The sequence below is a fragment of the Spermophilus citellus genome (assembly GCF_964194105.1).
Source record: "Spermophilus citellus genome assembly, chromosome: 16".
NCBI classification, from domain to species: domain Eukaryota; kingdom Metazoa; phylum Chordata; class Mammalia; order Rodentia; family Sciuridae; genus Spermophilus; species Spermophilus citellus.
Window position 1 is genome coordinate 32,595,298 of NC_138196.1, and position 21,868 is coordinate 32,617,165.

General features: G+C 38.2%; 1 protein-coding gene across 1 annotated transcript in view; it reads left to right on the forward strand.

Annotated features, from left to right (window-relative positions):
• Positions 1-21,868, forward strand: part of KCNU1 (potassium calcium-activated channel subfamily U member 1) — a gene marked incomplete at its 5' end in the record, with an annotated part of 157,746 nt that overhangs the window by 118,402 nt on the left and 17,476 nt on the right. Inside the window, 3 exons of the mRNA XM_081269492.1 lie at positions 10,631-10,727; positions 13,826-14,050; positions 15,913-16,099. Of these exons, the coding sequence (XP_081125618.1) occupies positions 10,631-10,727; positions 13,826-14,050; positions 15,913-16,099 (509 nt within the window). The remainder of the gene's footprint in view (positions 1-10,630; positions 10,728-13,825; positions 14,051-15,912; positions 16,100-21,868) is intronic.

A 21,868-nucleotide genomic window follows, 5' to 3' on the forward strand; every position in this document is an offset into this window, starting at 1 on the left:
TGTTCACATTTAAGTCTCTACTCACTTGGTTTTGTGATTGCATTGAGACTTTAAAATGTTGAACCATTAAGTTTCTTTCTGACACTGGATTCTTTGTGCATGCGAGGGAATCCTGTCACCATTCTAGTGGTTTACATCTTTGCCTTAGCCTTTATTTATTGTTGGTGAAGAATTTCAAGGGCAGCCAGAGGTAAGGGATTAATTAGGTCCATCTTAGATCTTTCTTGGGCATATGTGCTCTGCAGATGCACACTTTTTAAAAAAGATTCCTGTAATTAGTATTTCAAAATTTTTCCAACTATCCTTGGGCTTCTTAGTCTCCATCTTTTCCTTTTAATGAGTTTTTTCATTCTCTTATTTGCCACATTGATATCCCTGCATCAGGTATCAGCAATTATGAATTTTTTTATGGTGATTATTTTTGAAAAATGTCCCAGGGAAAATGGTTGTTACCACTGAGGAAGCTCTATGTCAGTTTAAATAAGGATAAATTTTGTGAGTGGGTGGTTCCAGGGAGCTACTCAAAAACTCAATAATGATAATGGGGTTTGGGAAGCTTCAAATACAAAACTATTATTACTATATTTTGAATATTATCAGTGGGAATTTATTTTCCATTTTGCTATATAAGTACCTACATAATGCCAATGTAGCCTCTTGAAATGCAGGGCTTAATATATGTATTATTTGGCAATTTATAGGAAAAAAAATTACCAACCCTGTTCTAAATAGTTAAGTTGACCAGTATTACATCAAATATCTCAAAATAATAGGTAAAGATTAATTTTAAGATAATTTGGCAAAGGCAATCACCCTTATCTTAAATGATTATTAAAAGTTTTAAGTTTGGATTAAAAGATAGTTGGAGAGTTGTGAAAAGCAGGGTGAATAAGGAATGCCCATATTGAGAGCAACTAACCCTAAATTATGTAATCCCATTTTTTCCATTAAAACAAACAGAAAAAAAAAAAACAAAGAAAATAGAGGAATCAAAATAGAATAAAATGGTCATTAAGAATTTTGATACTGTTACTGTTAGACCTTTTCCCTGGAATCCTGAATGGAAGACAGTTCCATTGATAAAGTCAGTTGGAAGAGGTTGGGGAAAGACTTCACAGGACATGTAATTTCTCTACTCTTTCTTAGAGTAAAAAGAGCTCAGACATTACTGGGAATCTATTCCCATAGATATTGTGATATGGGAAAAAAGGGATGATTGAAAAGCATTGCACTTACAAAAGAAACAGTCAAAAACTTATTCCCAGGAGGATACATATTATTTATATTTGTATTAGATAGCTCTTATACAGATGCCAGTTTATTGTAGTGTAAGAGTTGCCTACAATTTTGGATCTTTCACTTGGCCCACAAGGCCAATAAACAGGGACACACAGGCACTTCTGCTGGCTGGGTGACTTACTGATAGGCCATGAAGTGATTTTTTTTTCCCTTTCTGTGAGACATAGCAAGAAGGTTCTGAGTCAAAAATCCCTGCAGATTTATCTCAGTGGTAGAGTGCTTGCCAAGCATGCAATAGGCCCTGGTTACATCCCTAGTACTAAAGAAAACAAGCAAACAGAAAACCCTTACTTATCAACATGCAAAAAGGTTTCATGACTTATATCAAACATAAAATGAAATTATATTGCCAAAAGTTGTGTTTGTGCATGTGTGTTTGGTGCTGATTATTAAATTGTAGGAAAGTTCCCACAAAGTTTCCAGAATCATATTCATTGTCTCTCCACATCTTCCCATGGCTACAACTAAAATAACAATATTGCAAAGGAAATAAATAAATAAATAAATAAAGTCTTCCAAGAGTCCCATCTCGAGTTTTAAGAGATGTAGCATAATGTTTCTTTATGCTACAGTCCTCAGCTTCAAGAAATTCAGATTATAATGTCACCTATAGATTCACACATAAGGAAACCTGAGGACTTAATGAGCTTTAGTAACATAATTTCAATTACAAGTAAACAGAACGGGGGAATCTTCTCTTTCTTACCACTCTTATTCCAGTTTACCTTTAAAGAACTGAAACATAAGGGAACATCCAGGTAAGATACTCTTCCCTGCCTTATTAAGACTATCTCACCCTGTAAATCCTCTACTACCTCCCACTAAAATACCCCAACTCTCACCTTTCATCCCTTAAGAACAGCGCAATCTTAATATTCTTGTTAGAGACCGCAAAACACAACCTTCCCCAGCCCCATCACAGACCCCTAATTCTAACTTTTCATCTTTAATCAAGGCATGTCAGATTTTTAAAATAGCCATCATGTAGCACACCAAGCAGAAGGAGGGTTCCACATCATGAGTGATCCCAAGTGGCCTCTGTCTCCATTATCCCCATTGCTCCTTGACAGGTCAAGGTGCTAGGTAAAATGTTATAACATTCAGGATACCCATATTCAACAGGCTTCTTCCCCCCAGTGATTGCTTCCAGATGGGAGGAAATCTTAAAAGTCCACGGCCCTCAACACATCATTAGGTCCTGCCAGTGCTTCCAAGAATCCGTAATCCCCAGCGCTCTATTTCATCTCCATTTCAACATTTGGTCACAAGGATTTCAGAGAAGCTAAATGATATAGATGCAGAGAATTTCACAAATTACTTCTTGTTTCTAGAAAAAAAAAAATATCCATAATGTTCATGCACCTTGGAATTATTTTTACTTTCCTCTGCAGAGTTTATACCCTTCAATCTGATACTCATCTCTCCCTCCCTTGTTTCTATATACACGCAAGCACACATGCACACTCATGCCAGTAACATGGATACCATTTATTTTTCAGTCCTAATTTATTTCGGGGGATATTATTGTTATTAATTTTCCAGGGCAAGCCTCTCACCCCACTGCGTAAGAAAAGCATTTATGTCATGTTGATCTCTGACCTGGGCCCAATCCCATAAAAGCTCGGAATCTGTATCCATTCAATGAAAAGTATGGTGATTTTTCAGGTATTTTATGCTCTCATTCCTCATCTCCACAGCCCCCCTCCAAAAAAAAAAAAAAAAAAGAAAAAGCCTTTTGCCGAAGATTTGTGTTTTTATCATTGATGTATTATACAATTGATAGTATCATAGCAATAACTTAATTATTTATTTCCCATTCAGTTGTACAAAGAAGACCCTGATTCCTAAAACTATTTATGGGGAGCGGGTGGGGATATCTTTCACTTAGATCAATCTGTATATTTACTATGTAATTTGATATTTAGAAATTGTTGGGGGAAAGTGTGGTGGAGTGTGGGAAGGAGCATCTAAAATATACAACTTTATGCTGAAAATATTGGCTAAGGAAATGGTTCTCATGAGAGGTGAGACATGCCCTGAGCACCTGGCTTTCCTGCCCAGGACACAGACTCTAGTCTTTACTAAAGATGTCTGCTGCAAGGGTCATGTCTCATTTGTCCTCACCTCATAGAAAATCTCAAATGCAATATCCATAAAATGAGGGTCCATCTGGGAATGGGTAAAAAAGAGGGAAATTGGCTTTTTATCTTTTCTTTGCTCTTCTGTCTGGTAACAATTTAAGTTTGAGATACCTACTGGCAGATTTTCACAGAAAATGTTCTGCAGAAAAGCTGTCAGTTTTTACTCATCAAAAATAAAGCAAAGCTTAATAGAGAGATGCTCCAGTGCAAACTACTTGGGTTTATCTATCCATTTCTGGAATCATCATCCCATTTCTGCCTTCACCTGGGCTGGGACCACTCTGACCTTGGGTCTAACTTTTAAGCAAGAGGGTGGAGAAAATTTCTTTGTGGAAATTTTAAATTGTAAACATTGAGAACAGAGGCCATAGATTTGATAGACTCCATCTGTAAAGCAGCAGTTAAAGGCAAATGGAACACCATTCACAGCTGATTTGCTTTACCCTAAAATGCATTTTCTGTTCTCCTTTATAGACTGAAATAAGACTATATTGGATATACTGACACCCTGAATTTTCATAAACTCTTTTAAAAAATACCATTTACAGATTTTTAAAAATTTTATCTGCTGTCTTTACTATTAGAGTTTATAATTCCTCAGTGACTCCATGAAGACCTCAAATATGCAGAGTCTGGAGAGATTAGAAATAAGAAGAAGGTTGGGAATTATAATTCACTAGAATCAATTGTCTTAAAACAGGACTTTGGCCACCTAGCTGTCCTCTTCTCCTTTGAACACCAGCAAAAGTAATTTATAAACAGCAAAGGAGTGGAAAGTTTTTCTGGACAAAGTGTGAAAGATTTTTCTGGGTATAATGTTTCAATGTTTTGTTCTTCCTGCCTCTTCTTCCCTCCCTGGGAGCTTTTCAAATCAGTATCTCATTTTGGAAATAGAGCAACCAGTTTTAGCCCTGAAAGTCTTACATCCCAGGAAACGCCCATCCCAAGCAAATCAGAACCCAAACAGTTGATCACCCCTAGGTGGTGGGTAGAGGGTTCCTTAGGTTCTTTTTCCCTAAGGTTTTTCCAGAAATCCACCAAGTGGGCTTGATACCTTGGAAATAATTAGGCTCTTGTCAATGCATGGCATGTGCCTTGACATTTCATGGCAGGTTTTCTGCTATTTACCCAGGAAAGGGATATCAGCAAGAATAATGGTCAAGCTGGATAGGAGGCAGAGAGATTGGTCTGTGCTTACCTCTGTCACGGAAGAGGAAGCAAGCACAGAGGGCTTTTCTGCAGAGAAGATGGATAGCATTCACTACCTTTCCAAGCCTATCCTATAGTCACTGGGTCCTGAAAGCTACTCAGAGCTAACAGAATCCTTTGTCAGGCTCATCTGTGTGTCCACGGGGCGTGTGAACTGTACAAAATTATATGTTAAAAAAAAACTCTCAAGTTTACCTGTCTTGTAATGAATAAGTGGCAACTAGATGAAACTTAGAAAAATGAAATCATATTGTGTTCTTAAAGATTAGGTTCAGATTCTGATATTTGACAATGTGTGTGTAAGTATATGATCATGTGGAATGGGGGTGCAAGACCTTGGAGCAGGATAGAGTGGGAAACACTGGTTATATAACATGCCCTTTTTTCCCAAATTTTAGGTAATTTTTTTTCATAATACAAAAGGTGGTAGTCATTACTGGCAATAAATGAGTATTTGTAAGTCAAGTATGGACTGAATAGCCTTGTGGGTATATACTAAGTCATTAGAGAGAAGGCAACTGTAGCTTTCCAAATACAAAATTCTCGGCACCATCAAAGGCACCCTGGGACTCCAGATTTTCCCTTCTTCCTTTGGTGGAAACTTGACCTTTACTTTCAAGAGAGAGCTATAATGAATTTTTCAAATATTAAACTAAGAAAGTCACTTAAACTCCTGAACACCCAGATACATTCCTCCTGTCCTTTCCAACACTTGGCCAGAGGACTTTCCTCCCTTTGCTCAGACTTTATGTAACTTATTAATTTTATAATTCAAGCCTTGAATTAAAATATATATTGAATGAAAATATCTATCTATATATATATATATATATATATATATATATATATATATGATATTTTAAGGGATTTCAAGTGAAATAGGCATTAATTTAGGATTTCCTAACATCAAAAAAATGAGGCTTGCAAAAAAAGGAAAAGGAACTGTAGATACATTTTGAACTTTGTGGTAATGCTGGCATATCTTTGCTGATGGTGTCACCAGTGACGCAATTTTTCCAAAGGAGCCATCAATTGGCTTGGTGTCGTGGCATTTCTGTATCCTCCTCCCTTCTACTAGTGATGGTCTAAAATTTGGGGGCCAACAGAGGTGAGGCAAAGAACCTCACCCCCCCACTGGCACCAAGGCAAAATTTGGGGGCCAACAGAGGTGAGGCAAGAACCTCACCCCCCCACTGGTGCATAGGCCTATCCACAAGCATGGTTGAATGCTGGACCGGTAGTCAGTGACGGGTTGATCTGATTGCAGTGGATTCAACCTAAGACAGGAAGCTGACGCCTAAAGGTCAGTTCTCCCATGACGGGTAAGAACCATATGTTGAATTGGACAACCTACCAGGCACGGTCCCTAGCCACATTGCTTGTTGGTTAATTAAACAGAAGGGGGCAGATGCTAGGAGCCACAAGCAAATAATATGATGCATGGCACCTTTGCTTGTAAAGTGACGCCAGCTAGCCACTGAGATGATATGATTATGTTAAGATTTACATTCATATGGAAATTGGGCTCCTGCTGTTCACCTTGGCCTGCTACGGGACTCATGTTACGGGACTCCTGGAGAGTTCCCATTGGTTGGGGAAGGATAGTAGGAGGAAATTCCGGGGGAGGTCTGGGCCCCCCGGTTCAGGGGGACAAGCGGTTCCGGTAGACGCCCGCGTGGGAGGACTGGGTTTGGCTTGCCGGCGCCTACGGAGTATTGGCGGCTTTTTCAAAAATAAAGTTTTGTTCCTGCTTGAGTGGCCCGTGATTCTGTGCCCAGCCAAGACTGCGGCAGAACTTTCTATTAGGTATGGTGAACAGCAGAGGATTTCAATCATCATCAGATTTTTTTTTCAGGAATAATCCAAGTATACAAAGTGGAGGAAATAATGACAGCATATTTTTTACTCTTGGAAATCATGCTGCCTGATCTGGCACTATGAAGCCTAATCAATTATCTTAATAGACCTTTAAAAGCAACATGATTTAATCCGATCACATCAGTTGCCATAATTGGAAACCAAAGGCATATGATCCTTTTCTTATATTTTTCTTTACATGATAGGATTCTTTTTTTTTTAAAGAGAGAGCGAGAGAGAGCGGTAGAGAGAGAGAGAATTTTTTATATGTATTTTTTAGTTTTTGGCGGACACAACATCTTTGTTTATATGTGGTACTGAGGATCGAACCCAGGCCGCATGCATGCCAGGCGAGCGCATTACCACTTGAGCCACATCCCCAGCCCCTACATGATAGGATTCTTGCAGGGTAAGTTGCTGTGAACATGTAAGACAAGAATGGTTTCAGAAAAAAGAAATAGAGAAAAGAGTACATCTTCTTTGCTAGAGCACCTGCAAACATGAGCTCATAAGACATTGGCTTCATGTCTATCAAAACAACCCCCCAAAAGGCAGGCATAAGGGGAAAAATATAGCTGCAGGTATCAATCATGTGTTGCACAGTGCATCCAACAGTAGACTGCTGAGAGAATTATTCTCACCCAGGACACTTGACCTATCAAGTTCCAAAGGTGGAGGCCAGAGGCCGAACTCCAAGAATGTTTCAAGTTCCTTCTGACTGCTCCCAGGCAGAAGTACCACACTGTAGCTTGAGCAATGAGAAGCACATCTTGTGACCAGAGAACCACGCCTAGAACCATTCTCATCCTAAGCACATTCTTCTGAGGACCATCTCAGATAACTCCTCTCACATTTTTAGTCAGCCTCTCTCACACACAAAGCCCCTCGCCCAGGAGACTTCTGTCAATGGTCAGGATGTGGCCTTTCCTTTTTTACCTGGATGGTGTTCTACAGCTACTTTTCCCTTCAGTTGCATCAACTTTTACATTCTATTCCTTGTTCTCAAGTTCTAAGACTGCTCAGACTCAGATTCATAGAGATGATTTTTGGTCTCTTTGGGAAGATATATTTCTGCAAGCATCATGCCATTTACAAAGCATATGGCAGAAGGGAACTTTAGATAAGGACAGTGACTGAAATTGCATTAAGTTTTGCTTTGGCAAGGACATCAGATGGATGCCTTTAAGATGAAATGGGTCTCCTCCAGCCTTTTCTTTTATGCATGTCTCCAACAGGTGTTTCCTGTAAGGCATATATCTGTTTTCCATAACATCAGAATGAAGAAAGATGTTTGTGACAGCTTGTGTACATAGATCATGTTTTCATTATGATAGAATAGTGTACGGTGATTGATTTGCTCTTCCAAGTCAAGTTAGAGTGTTCTTGGGACATCATCTCCCATTTTCAAAATGGGCATTTAATTGCCAGACCAAGGACTCTTCATCATGGGAGTAGGGGGAGGGTGGAGATTAAAAGAAATGGAAAAAAAAGCTGAAGAAGGTAACAAGAAGGAAAGTAGTATTATTCCCCGTGAACTCAAATGGAAAGAGTAGAGAAAAAGGAAGCCCTTTCAATGAAGATAAAATAGAAATTTCCAGAATGTTTTCAAAGTATTCAGGAAAAAACCAACTTGGGAACATTATGTAAACACATATTTTCAGAAATCTGAGGGATAGTGTCTAAGAAGTTACTTGTGGAGAGAAAAAGGTTCTGTTGAGTAAGTAATTCAGCCAGTTCTCCAAATCCTGTTAAAAAAATCAAAACCAGATTCAGGTCTTAAGTGTGTTTCCTTGTGAGACCCTTTCACAAGGTCCGCATAAAGCCACCACCATGGTTCTGTCTAGTACCATTCAGAGAGCCATAGGAGTTAAAATTCAGTACTGGGGCTCATGAATTATTGATATTTAAACCACCAATTATATTAATTCAAATGAACAAAGAATCCATTTTAGTCAAGCTGAACTTGAGGCTTACATTACATCTTCTGGATGGTTAAATGACTAGAACCTACTAACTCCACTACATTTATAAGTAGGCCTTAAATGCAGAGGTAGACAAAGGATTTGATCAAGGTCTTGTCTGATCTCCTTAATAATTGCCCTCTGCTTTTCCAAACTTTTCTCTAGAGCTCCACCCTCCCTACTCAGGTTTTGCTGCTCAGGTTCCCCCTCCCTCCCATGACTTTTGCTCTGAAACTTCTATAACTTTGAATAAGCTCTTTTATCTGAAAAAATGTGACTATCTAGGCATTTTAGTGCTCAGAAAAACTCCTAAAACTCCATCCAGCACAGATGACATTAGGTTGTATTTCTCCCAAGATGTCCAGGAAAATCTCACAGGAGAGTGGTGTCATAAGCTACTGATTTCCAGGGCTGAAGGTTTAGTGTCATTGGTAGGTCCCAAAAGGTACTTCAGCAATTAGTAACAAATATTTTTAAATAATTAAATCAATTAATCAAAGGAGTAAATAAATAAATACGTAGATAAGTAAAAAGAGTTTTTGTTGTTAGATAAATTTGTGAAGCACTGGATTATACAATTTTTAAAGGGTTTCTTCATTGTATGACTTTTGAGGACCTTTCATATGCTAAAGTGTAGAGTGAATCTCAAAAAGGGATTTTTTTTTTCAAACTTCAGAAAACAATCTCTCAAAACTTTTCCAACTACTGATAGAATATGGTACATGATTTGGGGAAAAGGTATTTGTGTCAGTATAGGATGGACTTGTGCTTACTTAGCAAGCAGGAGATCTCTGAGGGCTCAGCATGACGAAGGCTCCAACATAGGTCAAAGAGGCACAGGTTCTACTCCCCAAAACCACTCACGCACCCAGGCTGATCTTCTCTATAGCAGGTTAGGACAGAGTCTGAAAAGTCACATGAGGGCTTTTCACTACCTCAGTCATCCCTTTTTACATTTCACTGGACAGAACTTGTCATGTGCCTCCGTATAACTGCTCAGGAAGGAAAGGAGAACCGGGTATTGTGAATACTTGTGTCTTTGATCTCAGCATTATATTCCTGAGCTGGTTTTACTATTTGTTAGCTCTTTCCTTTTATCTATAAAATGAGGGGGGAGGTCCTTAAAGTCTCCAGCAGAGATGGAAATGCTCACCAAATATGGCAATTGTTTCTCATGTCCCCGAGTCCCCTTAAAGTTAACAGGAACCATGTGACTGGTTCTGGCACCATGTGAGCAGAAACTATATGTGTCACTTTGCAAAAACAATTAAAGTCCTAGGCTTGGTTTTCCACTTCTACTACACTAAGAAGGATGCATGTGGCCAAAAGATGGTAGAGCCTCTTGTTATCCCAAGGCTCTGAGTGACTGTGGGAAGCCAAGGCACCTGTTCCCCAGAATAAACTATACAGTGCACTGAGAAATAGCCTGTGCTGTGTTTTGGCCCCTGAGATTTTGAGGTTGCTTATGCAGCCTAAGCCTAGTTTTATCTGGCCTATCTGGGTCGATTCTATACCCTAAACTTTCTGACATTCTAGAGTTGTTTTTTTTTCCTGTTCTCTAATAAGCACATGTGCATTCCTTAGCAGTTGAGTGGGATTTTCCAAGAGATCATCAAATTGTTTCAGTGGCTGAACATACTGCAAAGCAGTATTGTGCCTAACTGCAGTGTGGGGCTATCAGGTGGAGGACTTTTCCAACAGTAGATCAGGATCAGAGCAAAGCCTAGACAAATGCAGGGCAATAAGGGAAGCTGTAAAGAATGCAAAGTACATTTAGAAAATTGGGAAGTTTCAATAGGGATCCATGAGGAAAAAAATACAGAAAGAAGACAGGAGAAAAACAATAAGGAAAAGGGCTACCCATAATTCAATCTCTTACAGACTTTTAAATTCTAGATCAAGGTGCCAACAACACCACTCATGATTTCTGCCAAGCAATAGTGGCATCATAATAGTAACAAAATTAAGAATAGAAATAATACCTTTAAGGCATGTCTAAAGAGAGAGCCGGATTTCCCCCCCTTTAGGAATTAGTGTTTCTTCAGCCATGAGGTAGTCTGGGCAGACTCTACTTTGCTCCAGGCTCTGATGAGTTTCACAACTTGGCTCTTTACACTGGAGCCCCAGATGGTCTCAAACTAACTTTTCATTCTCCATATTTAGGACTCTTCTAGGCAATACAGAGCAAGAATCTGACAAACTTGATGGCTCCGGCATGTTTCACTGGTGCAAAGCAGTCCCTTTGGAAATGGTAACTTTGGTAGGTGATCTTGCACCACCTATCAAATAAAATACACTATCCATCAGGGTAAAGGATGTCAGGATGTCGTTCTTCTGATTATAAGCACCTGTCATTTTCCTTTGTAAATGGTGAATTTGCAAAATGAAATGATATGCAATATAATCCCTGAGACATTTGACAAAGACTGCGGGGATAATATGGTGGGATTTGAAACACTTTGATTTCTTCAACTGCACCTCCTGTTTTAACACTTTAGCTGACTCAATTATTTAGAATAATGCTCTTCTGAAACTTTGAGATTTTTCCAGTAAATCTAATTCATTTAAATCCACCAGGAAAACCTACCGTTTACAAGGATTATGCAGTCATTCCTTTGTTTAAAATAAACAAACATCTCCCCCAAATTACTGGATTTGAAATTTTACTTTTAGAATACTTTTTTTTCTTGAAGCTGGCCCTGCTTCTATTACACACACTAGCCAAAATATGTATTTCTTATATACAACCTGGGCAAATTCTATTAGATATGGTTCTGTCCCTCCTGCTCCTCTCAAGGAGAAAAACTAATCAGTTTACTGAAATGCTAACAACCAAGTTGTAAGAAGCTTTGCATCCTAACCCAGGCTCTTACATCTGTTTTCTGGATCCCCCATCTATTCCCATTTTCCAGAGTTAAAAATTCAAGCATAATTTCAGTTTTTTTCTCTACAAAAGTAACTGATACGTTTAACTAATAAAAATGATTGTTTGCATCTGTATGAACCCTATATGATTTTCTTCTCTATGACTAATTTATAATTATAATTTTTTTGTTGCTTTCCAAAAGTAGTTTAGTTTCTTTTTCCTTACTCACATTCACATAAACACAAACATCTTTGTGGCTCAGTGCCAATGTCCTGACAGAATATGTTCCAATTTCTGAAAAAGTATGATCAATCATTTAAAGAGAAGTATCAAATTGTCATAGCTGTCATATCAACTGGAAGACTATTAGGGTTGCTGAAACACACCATTTTAGCAATTAGATCTTATTCTAAACTATGCAAAATAAACATCCGTTGAGCAGGAAGCCAAACATGTTTGCAGTGGGAGGCAAATCTTTAGAAAGAAAGGTGAAGAAATCGAATTCTGATAAAGGCAGCCAAGAGACCAAGAAAGAGAAATAACATTTAATTAGAACATATTTATTAAGCACAAATTTCCAATGATAGATATTTCCCTTATGATAACTTGATATGGAATATAGGTCACTCAGAGCAGCCACTGAGTCCTTTAAGTGTAGAAGGCCTTTTAGTTTTAGAAATGCTAAGGGTTTTAAAACTTGTATCTGTAAGGGAAAAGTTTCCAGACTACAAATTTTAAGAAAGCTTCAAACTTGGTTCTATTTGCAGAAGGATCAAGCGGAAATATTCAGTTTAAGCTACATCCTCTTCTTCCCCCCAAAAGCCACCATCTTTCTTAATTGGGAGACAGTTTTGTGCTACAGTTTGTTAAAGAAATCGCCTCTCTAGCTGTGCCCATAAATGCATTCCGCCATGTATCTTGTTTCTAATTGTTTAGTTCTCCTCAAAAGAGTAATTGTTGGACTTCAGGCATGTTACATTAAATACCATTAGAGGCTTCATTATTCAAGTTAAAACTAATCAGATTAACTGCAGACAATTATTTAATAGATTTGGTTAAGATTCATATCACTCTCTAGCAAAGCTCTCCAGACAAATAGTTTTATTTCCCCTCACAAGAAGATCCCCTTAGAAAGAGAGTATTTCCCAGTATTTGCTAATCTGATCAGCTTTAATTGGGGAGATGTCAGATGCTACTTATTTATCCTGTTAGACTTTGTCAAGCCCTGTTTTGTAGAAGTTTGTCATTTGACCTTAAACACAACAGGCATAATAAAGAACGACATATCCATTTGAAATATTGTACATCTTTATGTGCCTAGGAATGTAGAACATGCTCACATGTGAAATTCAGATGCATTTAACTTGTTCTCTGCCAGCTTCCCAATGTCCAAGTAACATTCAGATTGGATCCATAGTTACAAAACAACAGTTAATCCCTCAAGCATGATGCTTTTAATATGTTGTTTAATTCCCGCAACAAAATTAATGTTTATTTTTATGTTTTACCATTTGAAACATAAAGAAATTGAGGGTCAGGGAAGTTAAAGTGACTGTTTATTCACATGGCTAGGGATAGAGCCAGAATACCTAGTCGAGTCTTCATCTTCATGTCCAGTGCACTTTGCATTCCATCTCAACACTATAGACGAGGCATCACCCATTCCCTGAAAGACTAGACAGATGCCTAAAATAAGGATCCTACAGGAATATCAATTTTTCACTTACACTTGCTTTTAATGAGTCTCTATGAAGGAGGAGCCCTAATCTCAATATATGTCCTACAAATTATATTATATTCGTCTTAGAAACAGAAGTGATGTTAATAATTGACGTGTTTAGGATCAAATGGCTTTTTTGTAAACTTTCTTTTGGGTGCTTGGCATGATGAATTTCCTTGACTCAGGAAAGTTTATTGAATCAGTTCCATGTATTAGGTTGAGCCATATGAAATGGCCAATACTCAACCATTCTTGACCTGCAAAAATGCAATTCCACGTGGTTCAAACAACTGTATGAAAAACCACTGAATGACTCAACATATTACAAACTTAATATAATTTTCAGGGCTCTCCAGCAGACTTAAGTTTGACAATGGAATTTGGAATCTCAGCTTTTCACAATCAGACTATAGCACATATGAGGCTAAACACAAATAATAAGAATTAAGAAATATTTTGCCTATTTGACCCAGTGGTTTTACATTTTGAAAACTAATGTTGATCTGAGTTTTACTTGATTCACTCTAGGTTGATAGAAAACTAAAAGAAGAAAAAGGTGAAATAAGAAGTAATTTCACAGAAAAGACACAAATTATAATTGCACCACTTAAGCCTAAGTTGCATTTTTATAAGCAATTTTCAAAACTCTATTAACTTTATGAAGGTACCACTGTGGATGTACCTAGACAAGTCAGGATGAGAGTAGGTGTTCTCCTTGAGGGACTCTTATCTTGTTTATGAAAATACTCAACTTTGGTGTGCTTATCCTTAGAAACGATCTGAAAAGTCAAAACATGATTTTCGGGACCACATCATAGCGTGCATATTTGGAGATGCCCACACAGCCCTGATGGGGCTTCGGAACTTTGTGATGCCCCTAAGAGCTAGCAACTATACCCGGCAGGAGCTGAAAGACATTGTGTTCCTTGGGTCTCTGGATTACATGCAAAAAGAATGGCGATTTCTCCGGAATTTCCCTCATATATATATTCTGCCTGTAAGTATCATATAAGGAATAATGAATATTTATAATGATAATAATACTAGAATTAATAACACAACAGTTTGCAATTGTATTCTGCATACCAAGGGCCAGAACTGTTCTAATTATTTTTAACTGTATTAATTCATTTAATCCTCAAAATGACCCTAGGGGATAGATATTAATGATGTTGAACTTCAAGTATGGAAAGAATAACTAACTTGCTGAAGATAACACAGCAATTTAAAAAAATAAAATTTATATGTAGACATCATGGTTCCCGGGTTTTTGCTCAAACTACCATATTTTATGGTATTTATACAAAGAAGAGTTTCTCTGCATTTCTGAGATTGATTTAATGGCCAAACCTAAGCCAATAGTCTTTGCACTCTTTCTCATCTTTTTTGGAGACATCTTATATGGAACACACTGTGCTACATAGTCCCTTATAAGTGTAGGAAATGTTGGAATTGGGTTTACATTTTTGAGATATAGATTTTCTGTAATTTGAATATTCTTCCAAAACTCATGTTAAAATCTAATTGCCATTGTAACAGTGTTGATAGGTGGGACGTTAAATTGATGATTATGTTAGCAAGGTTCTGTCCCATGAATGGATTAAGTCTGTTGTCATGGGTGTGAGATTAGTTATTGTGAGCATATGTTCCTAATTAAAGATGAAGTTTGGCTCCATCCTCTCTTGTGGGTGTGTGAACTCTTGCCATTTGATGCCCTCCACCATGATATGATGCAGCAAGAAGGGCTTCACTGGATATAGGTCTTCCATCTTGGATTTCCTATATTCTAGAATTATGAGAATTATCTTTATAAGTTACCCAGTCTATGGTATTGTATTGTAGCATCAGAAAACAGTCTAAGACAGGATCCATTTAGACAGGATGCTTATGTGGTATTGCAGTTCCAATTTATTTCATTACTCTCATGGGTTTTATCCCAATGTATGCTACCATTTCCCTAGATAAAAAGTCTACTATGTATGCCAAAGCATTTGGAATTTTTCTAAAATAATATTGGCAATATGTAAGCAATGTTTTTCAAACTTCAAAAAGGTTTCTCTCAAAAATCAAATTACGTTTGCTCTATTAAAAAAGACATCACAGGGGCAGGGGTTGTGGCTCAATGGTAAAGCATTCATCTAGCACTTGTGAGGCCCTGGGTTCCATCCTCAGTACAACATAAAAATAAATGAAATGAAGGTGTTGTGTCCAACTACAACTAAAAAAAATTAACATTTTTAACAAAAAAAAATCACAAAGTTCTCTGTTCCACCTCCCTTGCTTCAGTTCATATGATGAAGAAAAGAAAATGACTAGAAGTCTCATATCCAGCTAGTATATGGTATTACCAATATTAGATTCCATGTTTCCTGAAGATAGATAGAACTAGATCATTCCCTATTTGTCCACTAAAGGAAAGATGTAACTGCCATGTTGCTAGTTAACCCAGAGTATACATATAGGCTGGGTTACTAGCAAGATTGCAATGATGCAAAATTTTCATTCAGATCCATAACCTCTCCTTTCTCTTAATGTTTTCTCACCATTGTCACCATACACTACTTCTCTTCTCCCACCTAAGTCATGTAAATGAATTCTTACTTTCTCCACACTGCCTGCTTTTATCTCATCCAAACTTGCTCTCTGGGAAGGGTCTTTTAAATCTATTCACAACAAGGTAATAATGATTAGCATAAACATGTCATATATCAAGTAAATAAGTATTTAGATCAAGCCAGTAGATGCTGGAGATATGTGAGTGTGCAAATCACATCATCCACAAAAACCCACCACCATGAGCCATGATATCAAATCCTTTCATCTGAAAAGTTCCTTCTCAATCTGGTTTTCTCTCATCAGGGATCTGCACTCTATCCTGCAGACCTACAGGCACTCAACATAGAGAAATGTTCCATGTGTGCTATCTTAGCACCCTCATCTAAGCCATCGAGCAGCCAGACTCTGGTAGACACAGAGACCATCATGGCCACTCTCAATATCGGATCACTGCGGATCGTCCCCTCTGCTGAGAGACATTCAACAAAAGGTCAGAATAGTACTCCTGATAGGAAGAGGCTAGGAAAGATGAAATAAGGACAGAAAACTATCTCCTCTCTGAAATACTTTCATTAGGAAATATAAGAGAGGTTGGTTTAGATCTCCTCAAAGATTCCTTCCAACTCTGACAATACTGTAATAGGAGTAGCCTATAATTATTTTCTCTGAAATTCTAAGTCAAATGAAGACCAATATCCATCTTCTAAAAAAATTCATGTAACACTGTTTTCCCATTTTAAGAAAAGAAATCACAGAATTCTAAGTGCTATTATTTTTGTTGTTATTAATCTAATATCAGTGAACCTAGAAATTGGCATGTTATAATAAATAACTATTATTATTAATTATTTTTCACTGAATCTATAGATATTCAAGGTACAACTCTTAGTTTCATGGTTGAGAAAAGGAATTGTAATTATCTTTTACTCTTCAAGATACTTTCAATGTATTAATTTCAGGAAATTATCTTAAATGTCCTTTATACACTGTCCCATTTCAGAATCAGATTGGGAAGAAATAGTAAGAGAACAGAGGGGATCTCTTTAGGATGGAGATCATGTATTTTCCTCTGTGGATTCCTCCTAGCACCCGTACAATTACTATCATTTATTAGATGCTTAAAAGATACATATTGAATTGCAGTAAATAAACTAGTGGGCTGGACCAAAATGTTACTGAGATTAATCCCCACTAAAAAGCTGTGATTTTCCTTCTTCCCACTAACTGGGAAAAGTCCTACACCTTAGTATCTCTCCAAAAATTGACCACCACTCAACTGAATGTGAAAGTACTATTACTGCAGAATATTCTATATCTAAAAGAGACTTACGATTCAAGAAATAAAAATAAAACCTAATTGAAATCACTTCAAGATGAGACACTGGGTCCTCAGGCTACATCGCTGCTGACCACAGCTTATCCACCTTGTCTGGTACTTAGAGAGTCAGAAATATCAATGACAGTGTAAGACTCTCCATGATTATGGCTGTGGATAAAAATGTTCACAACTGGGAAACCAAAAGAACCCCAACTACCACCTCCCAGGTATTACTGTTAGTTAGGAATATAAAAGGTTTGGGGGACAAAGGAATAAAGGGGCAATCTAAACTTTGGTAGCTGAACAGAGCTGGCTACACATCCTCACTAAGCAATCAAATCCAACTCAAGATTTCACATTCAGAGTTTTAAGGGTTTTTTTTTTTTGAGAATAGATCTAATAAAAAAGTACTTCATGAATATCAAAGTGTCATACACAGCTCAAGTGAGAAGATGTGAGCCTTTCTTCTTTTGAAAGAATCAGAAGATCTATAAACGGGCTATTGTGTTGTGCCACAGGATTCCTTAGCTTAGCAAATAGAGTCACTCCTCATATTCACACATGATGTGTGTGTGTGTGTTTGTGTGTGTGCATGTTGTGGTTATATGCATGCATGCTTGCAAGTGGACAGAGAAGATGTGTGTTCACTTTGAAGACAGTATCATGCATATAGAAATGAAAATGTACACAATATGTAAACCTGATATAAACTGACACCATCATAAGCTATCTTGTTAATGGGCTGGATGAGTAGTCCTTCCTATTATTATTTTTTAACCTCACTTCCTCTATGTGCTAGGAAAACATTAACATGTGATCCTAATTCTGGTTTCCCTATATTTAGTGATTTTCATATATTTATCTATTTACTCATTCAACAAAAATATGTTGATTTTGTGTGATGGGTAAGGTACTTTGTTACAGTCTAGAAAGTAGCCCTTAAGGTACCAATTGACTGGTTTGGTAGAAGGAGATAGAGGAAAGAGTGGAATAGGAATAGAAAGAGGAAGAAACAAGGAAGGAATGTCAAACTATTTGAAAGATCATAAGGAGTGAGTAGGCAATTTCCCCAAAGATAAAAAGAAAAGTACTTGTAGGCCTTGCACCATTCCTTATATGAATGGGGTTTTACCCATCAGAGTGATGGGAAATTTGGGTCCACATAGACTCTAGCAACCTACCTGACAAAGCTCATCAAGTCTGCTTATCTGATAGTAAGCCATCAATGAAGTTTTAGTATGAGCACATTTTGAGGAGACACATGAATAATTGCTCAGGAATTTCTCCAATTTCTGTAGCATCATAAGAGTCAGTCTGGAGTTTGAATGTAGAAATTTCTTTTTTTTTCTTTTTTTTTATTGATTATTTAAAGCATTACAGAGCTCATGATATATCATCTTTCATACATTTGACTCAAATTGTGTTTTGAACTCCCATTTTCACCCCAAATACAGATTGCAGAATCACATCTGTTACATATTCACATTTTTACATAATGCCATATTAGTGACTGCTGTATTCTGCTACCTTTCCTATCCCCTACTATCCCCCCTCCCCTCCCTTCCCCTCCCATCTTCCCTCTCTACCTCCTCTGCTGTTGTTCAATTCTCTCCCTTTTTTTCCCTCCCCCAAATGTAGAAATTTCTAATCCTTAGAGAAGCCTCTTTGTCCCTCTTAATCAGTCTTCCCTTTCCATATTAATAATCCTCTTGCACCATATTGATTGAAGAGGTGTCAACTCTCCCCTAAGCATTGAAAATATGAAGGATTGTGCAATCCCCCCTCACTGAGTACCCCGAGGGGTGTTTTCTTTCCCTTTCCTTCAGTCAGTGGTTCTCAGCCAAGGGCAGTTTTTCCCTCTGACAGTGTATGGTGACAGCTTTGATGGTCACAACAAAAGGGATACTTCCAGTATTTAGTTGGCAGAGGACAGAAATGCTACTGAGCCTTTCCCAACTCAGAAGGACAGCTCCATGTGATAAAGAAATGTCAGCAGTACTAAGATTGAGAAACCTTGTCCCAGCATATTTGGTGAGCCTTTTGTGAGGTCATTGGGATTGTCCACATCTTCACACCATGACAAACTCACATATGAAGTTAGGACAGAGATTCAGACAGCATGTTAGGTGCGAGGGGAGAACAGAGTAAGGGCTCTGCAAAGGTTCCTAAGAACACCAGGCCTCCTGGACATCTTCATGGCAAACCCAAAGGTTTTTCAGTAATGCTCTAATTATTGCCCTGTCATGTCACAAGAACAGGTTGGCAAACCTAGGTACTGAACTAAATAATCTGTGGCATAATCTAAACATATAACGGTAATTAAGTCTGACAACTTAATACGCTACTGAAATTTAAATGTACAGTAGTAATCTACAATTAAGCAATCTTTTGTAATAGCACCCTGCCAACCTGGGAGATTTCAGGTATAATACGATGTACTATTAGGCAGCAAAAATATTGACATTAGTAAAATATACTCAGGCTATGATCTGACGCTTATTCAAATTAACCATCACTCTGTAAGGGAGACAGAATTGAGGTGGAAATTCCGTTGCTGTCCTTCAATCAACTTTGGAAACAGATGTTTTATGCAGTCACCTTAGTTAAAGTGGATGTTTCTGCACACACAGAGCGTTCTACTCCAAGTAGAATTCCCAAGTCCTCTCAGCAGGGAACTGGCGTGAGAAAGTAGGATTCAAAGGAGGCTTTCCCCACTGAGATGTCTCCCCTTTGAGGGAAACTGATCCCAGTATTTTACTAAGGCCAGCTACACATTGCATAGCTAATAGAGGGACAAAGTAGGTACTCTGAGAAGGACATGAGCTTTGAAATGGGTGCTGATCAGGAAACCCCACCCATCAGTTACAAGCCAGTGACAGGGGACAAGGTATGCAAACCCTGAGTTTGTCCTTATTCTCCTGGAGGATCCAGTCACACTCCATTCACAGAGTTGATGTGACGGTCATGTGATTCTCTTTTCACCTGGCAGTGTGTACTGTTCACAGCCACCAGAGGGATCCTTTACAAATATTTATCAGATAATCTCAGTTGCCTGACTTAAACTGTAATGTTGACCAGTAGTAATTATACAAAAATTATATAGGGTCTTGTGGGCTGATGGGGAGTTTGAATTTCCTCCCAATTCATCCTGTTCATGCTGGACCTTTCCTACCTTAGGTCTCTTATTCCATTCCCTCTGCCTGAAAAGGGCTGTTTCTCATGCCTCAGGATTATGTTCCACTGTCAAAGATGCCTCCCTTTGAGCCCCAACTGGAGTCACCTCCCCAACCTCATTTATTAGTCTCTAAAGTCTTTTGGGGTTTTATAGGCATGACTATCTGAAAAAAATTATATTTGCAACATGTGACATGTAGCTGGCTCAGGGACTGTTCTTAGTCCTCGAGTGAAGTAGACATGATTTAAGTGTTTGTAGAAGGGAAGGAGGGAGAAAATGAGGGGAGGAAGGGGAAGGAAGAAAGGAAAGAAGGAAGGGAAGAAGGAGGGAAGGAAGGAAAAAAGGATGGAAGAAGGGAGGCAGGAAGGGGAGGGAGAAAGGAAAGGAGGGATAAAGCAGATAAAGCATCTTGTACATCCTGAGAATAAGGTAGAATTTCAATTCCCTCAAGTATTCCTGCATTATAAAAATCTCAGAGATTTTTTTTCAGTCCATCAACTGTAAGATTTATCTCTAGCCACCAATATAAATTTACCTCTCAAAAAACTGTGGATCCAGTTAGCCCTCTAGGCTTCCATTTCTTCACCGACAACTAAAGGGCTTTAGGAAATTCCTGAGGTCACTGCTGGTTCTAACTGTAAGCCAAGTGCATTGGGTTAATTATGGGAGCTTCTATATCCATGACTGTATCAATGACTCAGAATATTAGTGAATGTCAGAGTTATATTCAACTCCACTGTGCATTGACAAGAAGTGTCTCTTTTAATGAATACTTCTTGGGGAGATGGAGGATGTGTTAAATAAATACTGTAGTGCATAGATTTCCATCTGGGGGGAAAAAAGATCTACCTTTGGATTTCATCTTTTCCCCTGTCTCGATTTCAGTGGCTGGATTCTCTTGTCCTGTGTCTGTTCCCAGAAGGCCTCGCTGACATGCTCATCTCCATTCACTCCCTATCCCACCTTCCCTACCTCCCCTCTCCCTTATGGATCACCTAAGTCAGTTCAATAAAAGACCCTCTTACTTTTTCATTCCCAAAGCAATGGAGAATCTTAATCAAAAGCAGACTTTGAATTTTTACAATATTTTTTTGTCTGTTACATAGCATCCTCAGAAAAGTTCAAGAACAGGGATTGAACCCAGGGCCTTGTGCATGCAAGGCAAGCACTCTACCCACTAATTAACTTTTAAAAAAAATGTACCCTCATTTCCCATAGCTCTGTCTCCTTTATACTTTTTCCTTTAACTTGGAGACCAGTATTCTCATATCATGCCTCTTCAGAGTTCACTACTTGAGGAAACCATGTTCCAGGCAGGTGCTGTATGTCATCCCTCTTCTAGAGTGGAGGCTCACACCAGATTGAAGTGTCTTATCTCCTAAGGCGAAAGGAAAATTGTTTATAGACTGAACACAACAGTCAAGATCCCCAGGTGGTACCTCACCCAGTCAGCTCTACTCAGCAGAAGGAAGACACACACAAGTGCCTCTACCCAGAGAAGATCTCCAAGAAAAGGATACCAGGAAACAGAATTCATTTGCCATGTGTCCAAAAACACGGATGGAGCAGCACTGCCACTTTGTGAATGGTTTCCTAAAAGTTCTATAAGTAAATTAATGTGGTTTGAGGAACTGACTGAGTTATTACCCAGCAACATCACATCATGGAGGATAATCATATCTTAATTATGATGTCAATAAGCAACTCCAAAGAGAGCTTTGACAGTTTTTGCAATCCAGTCAAAATGTTCAAAGTGTTGTTTAGAA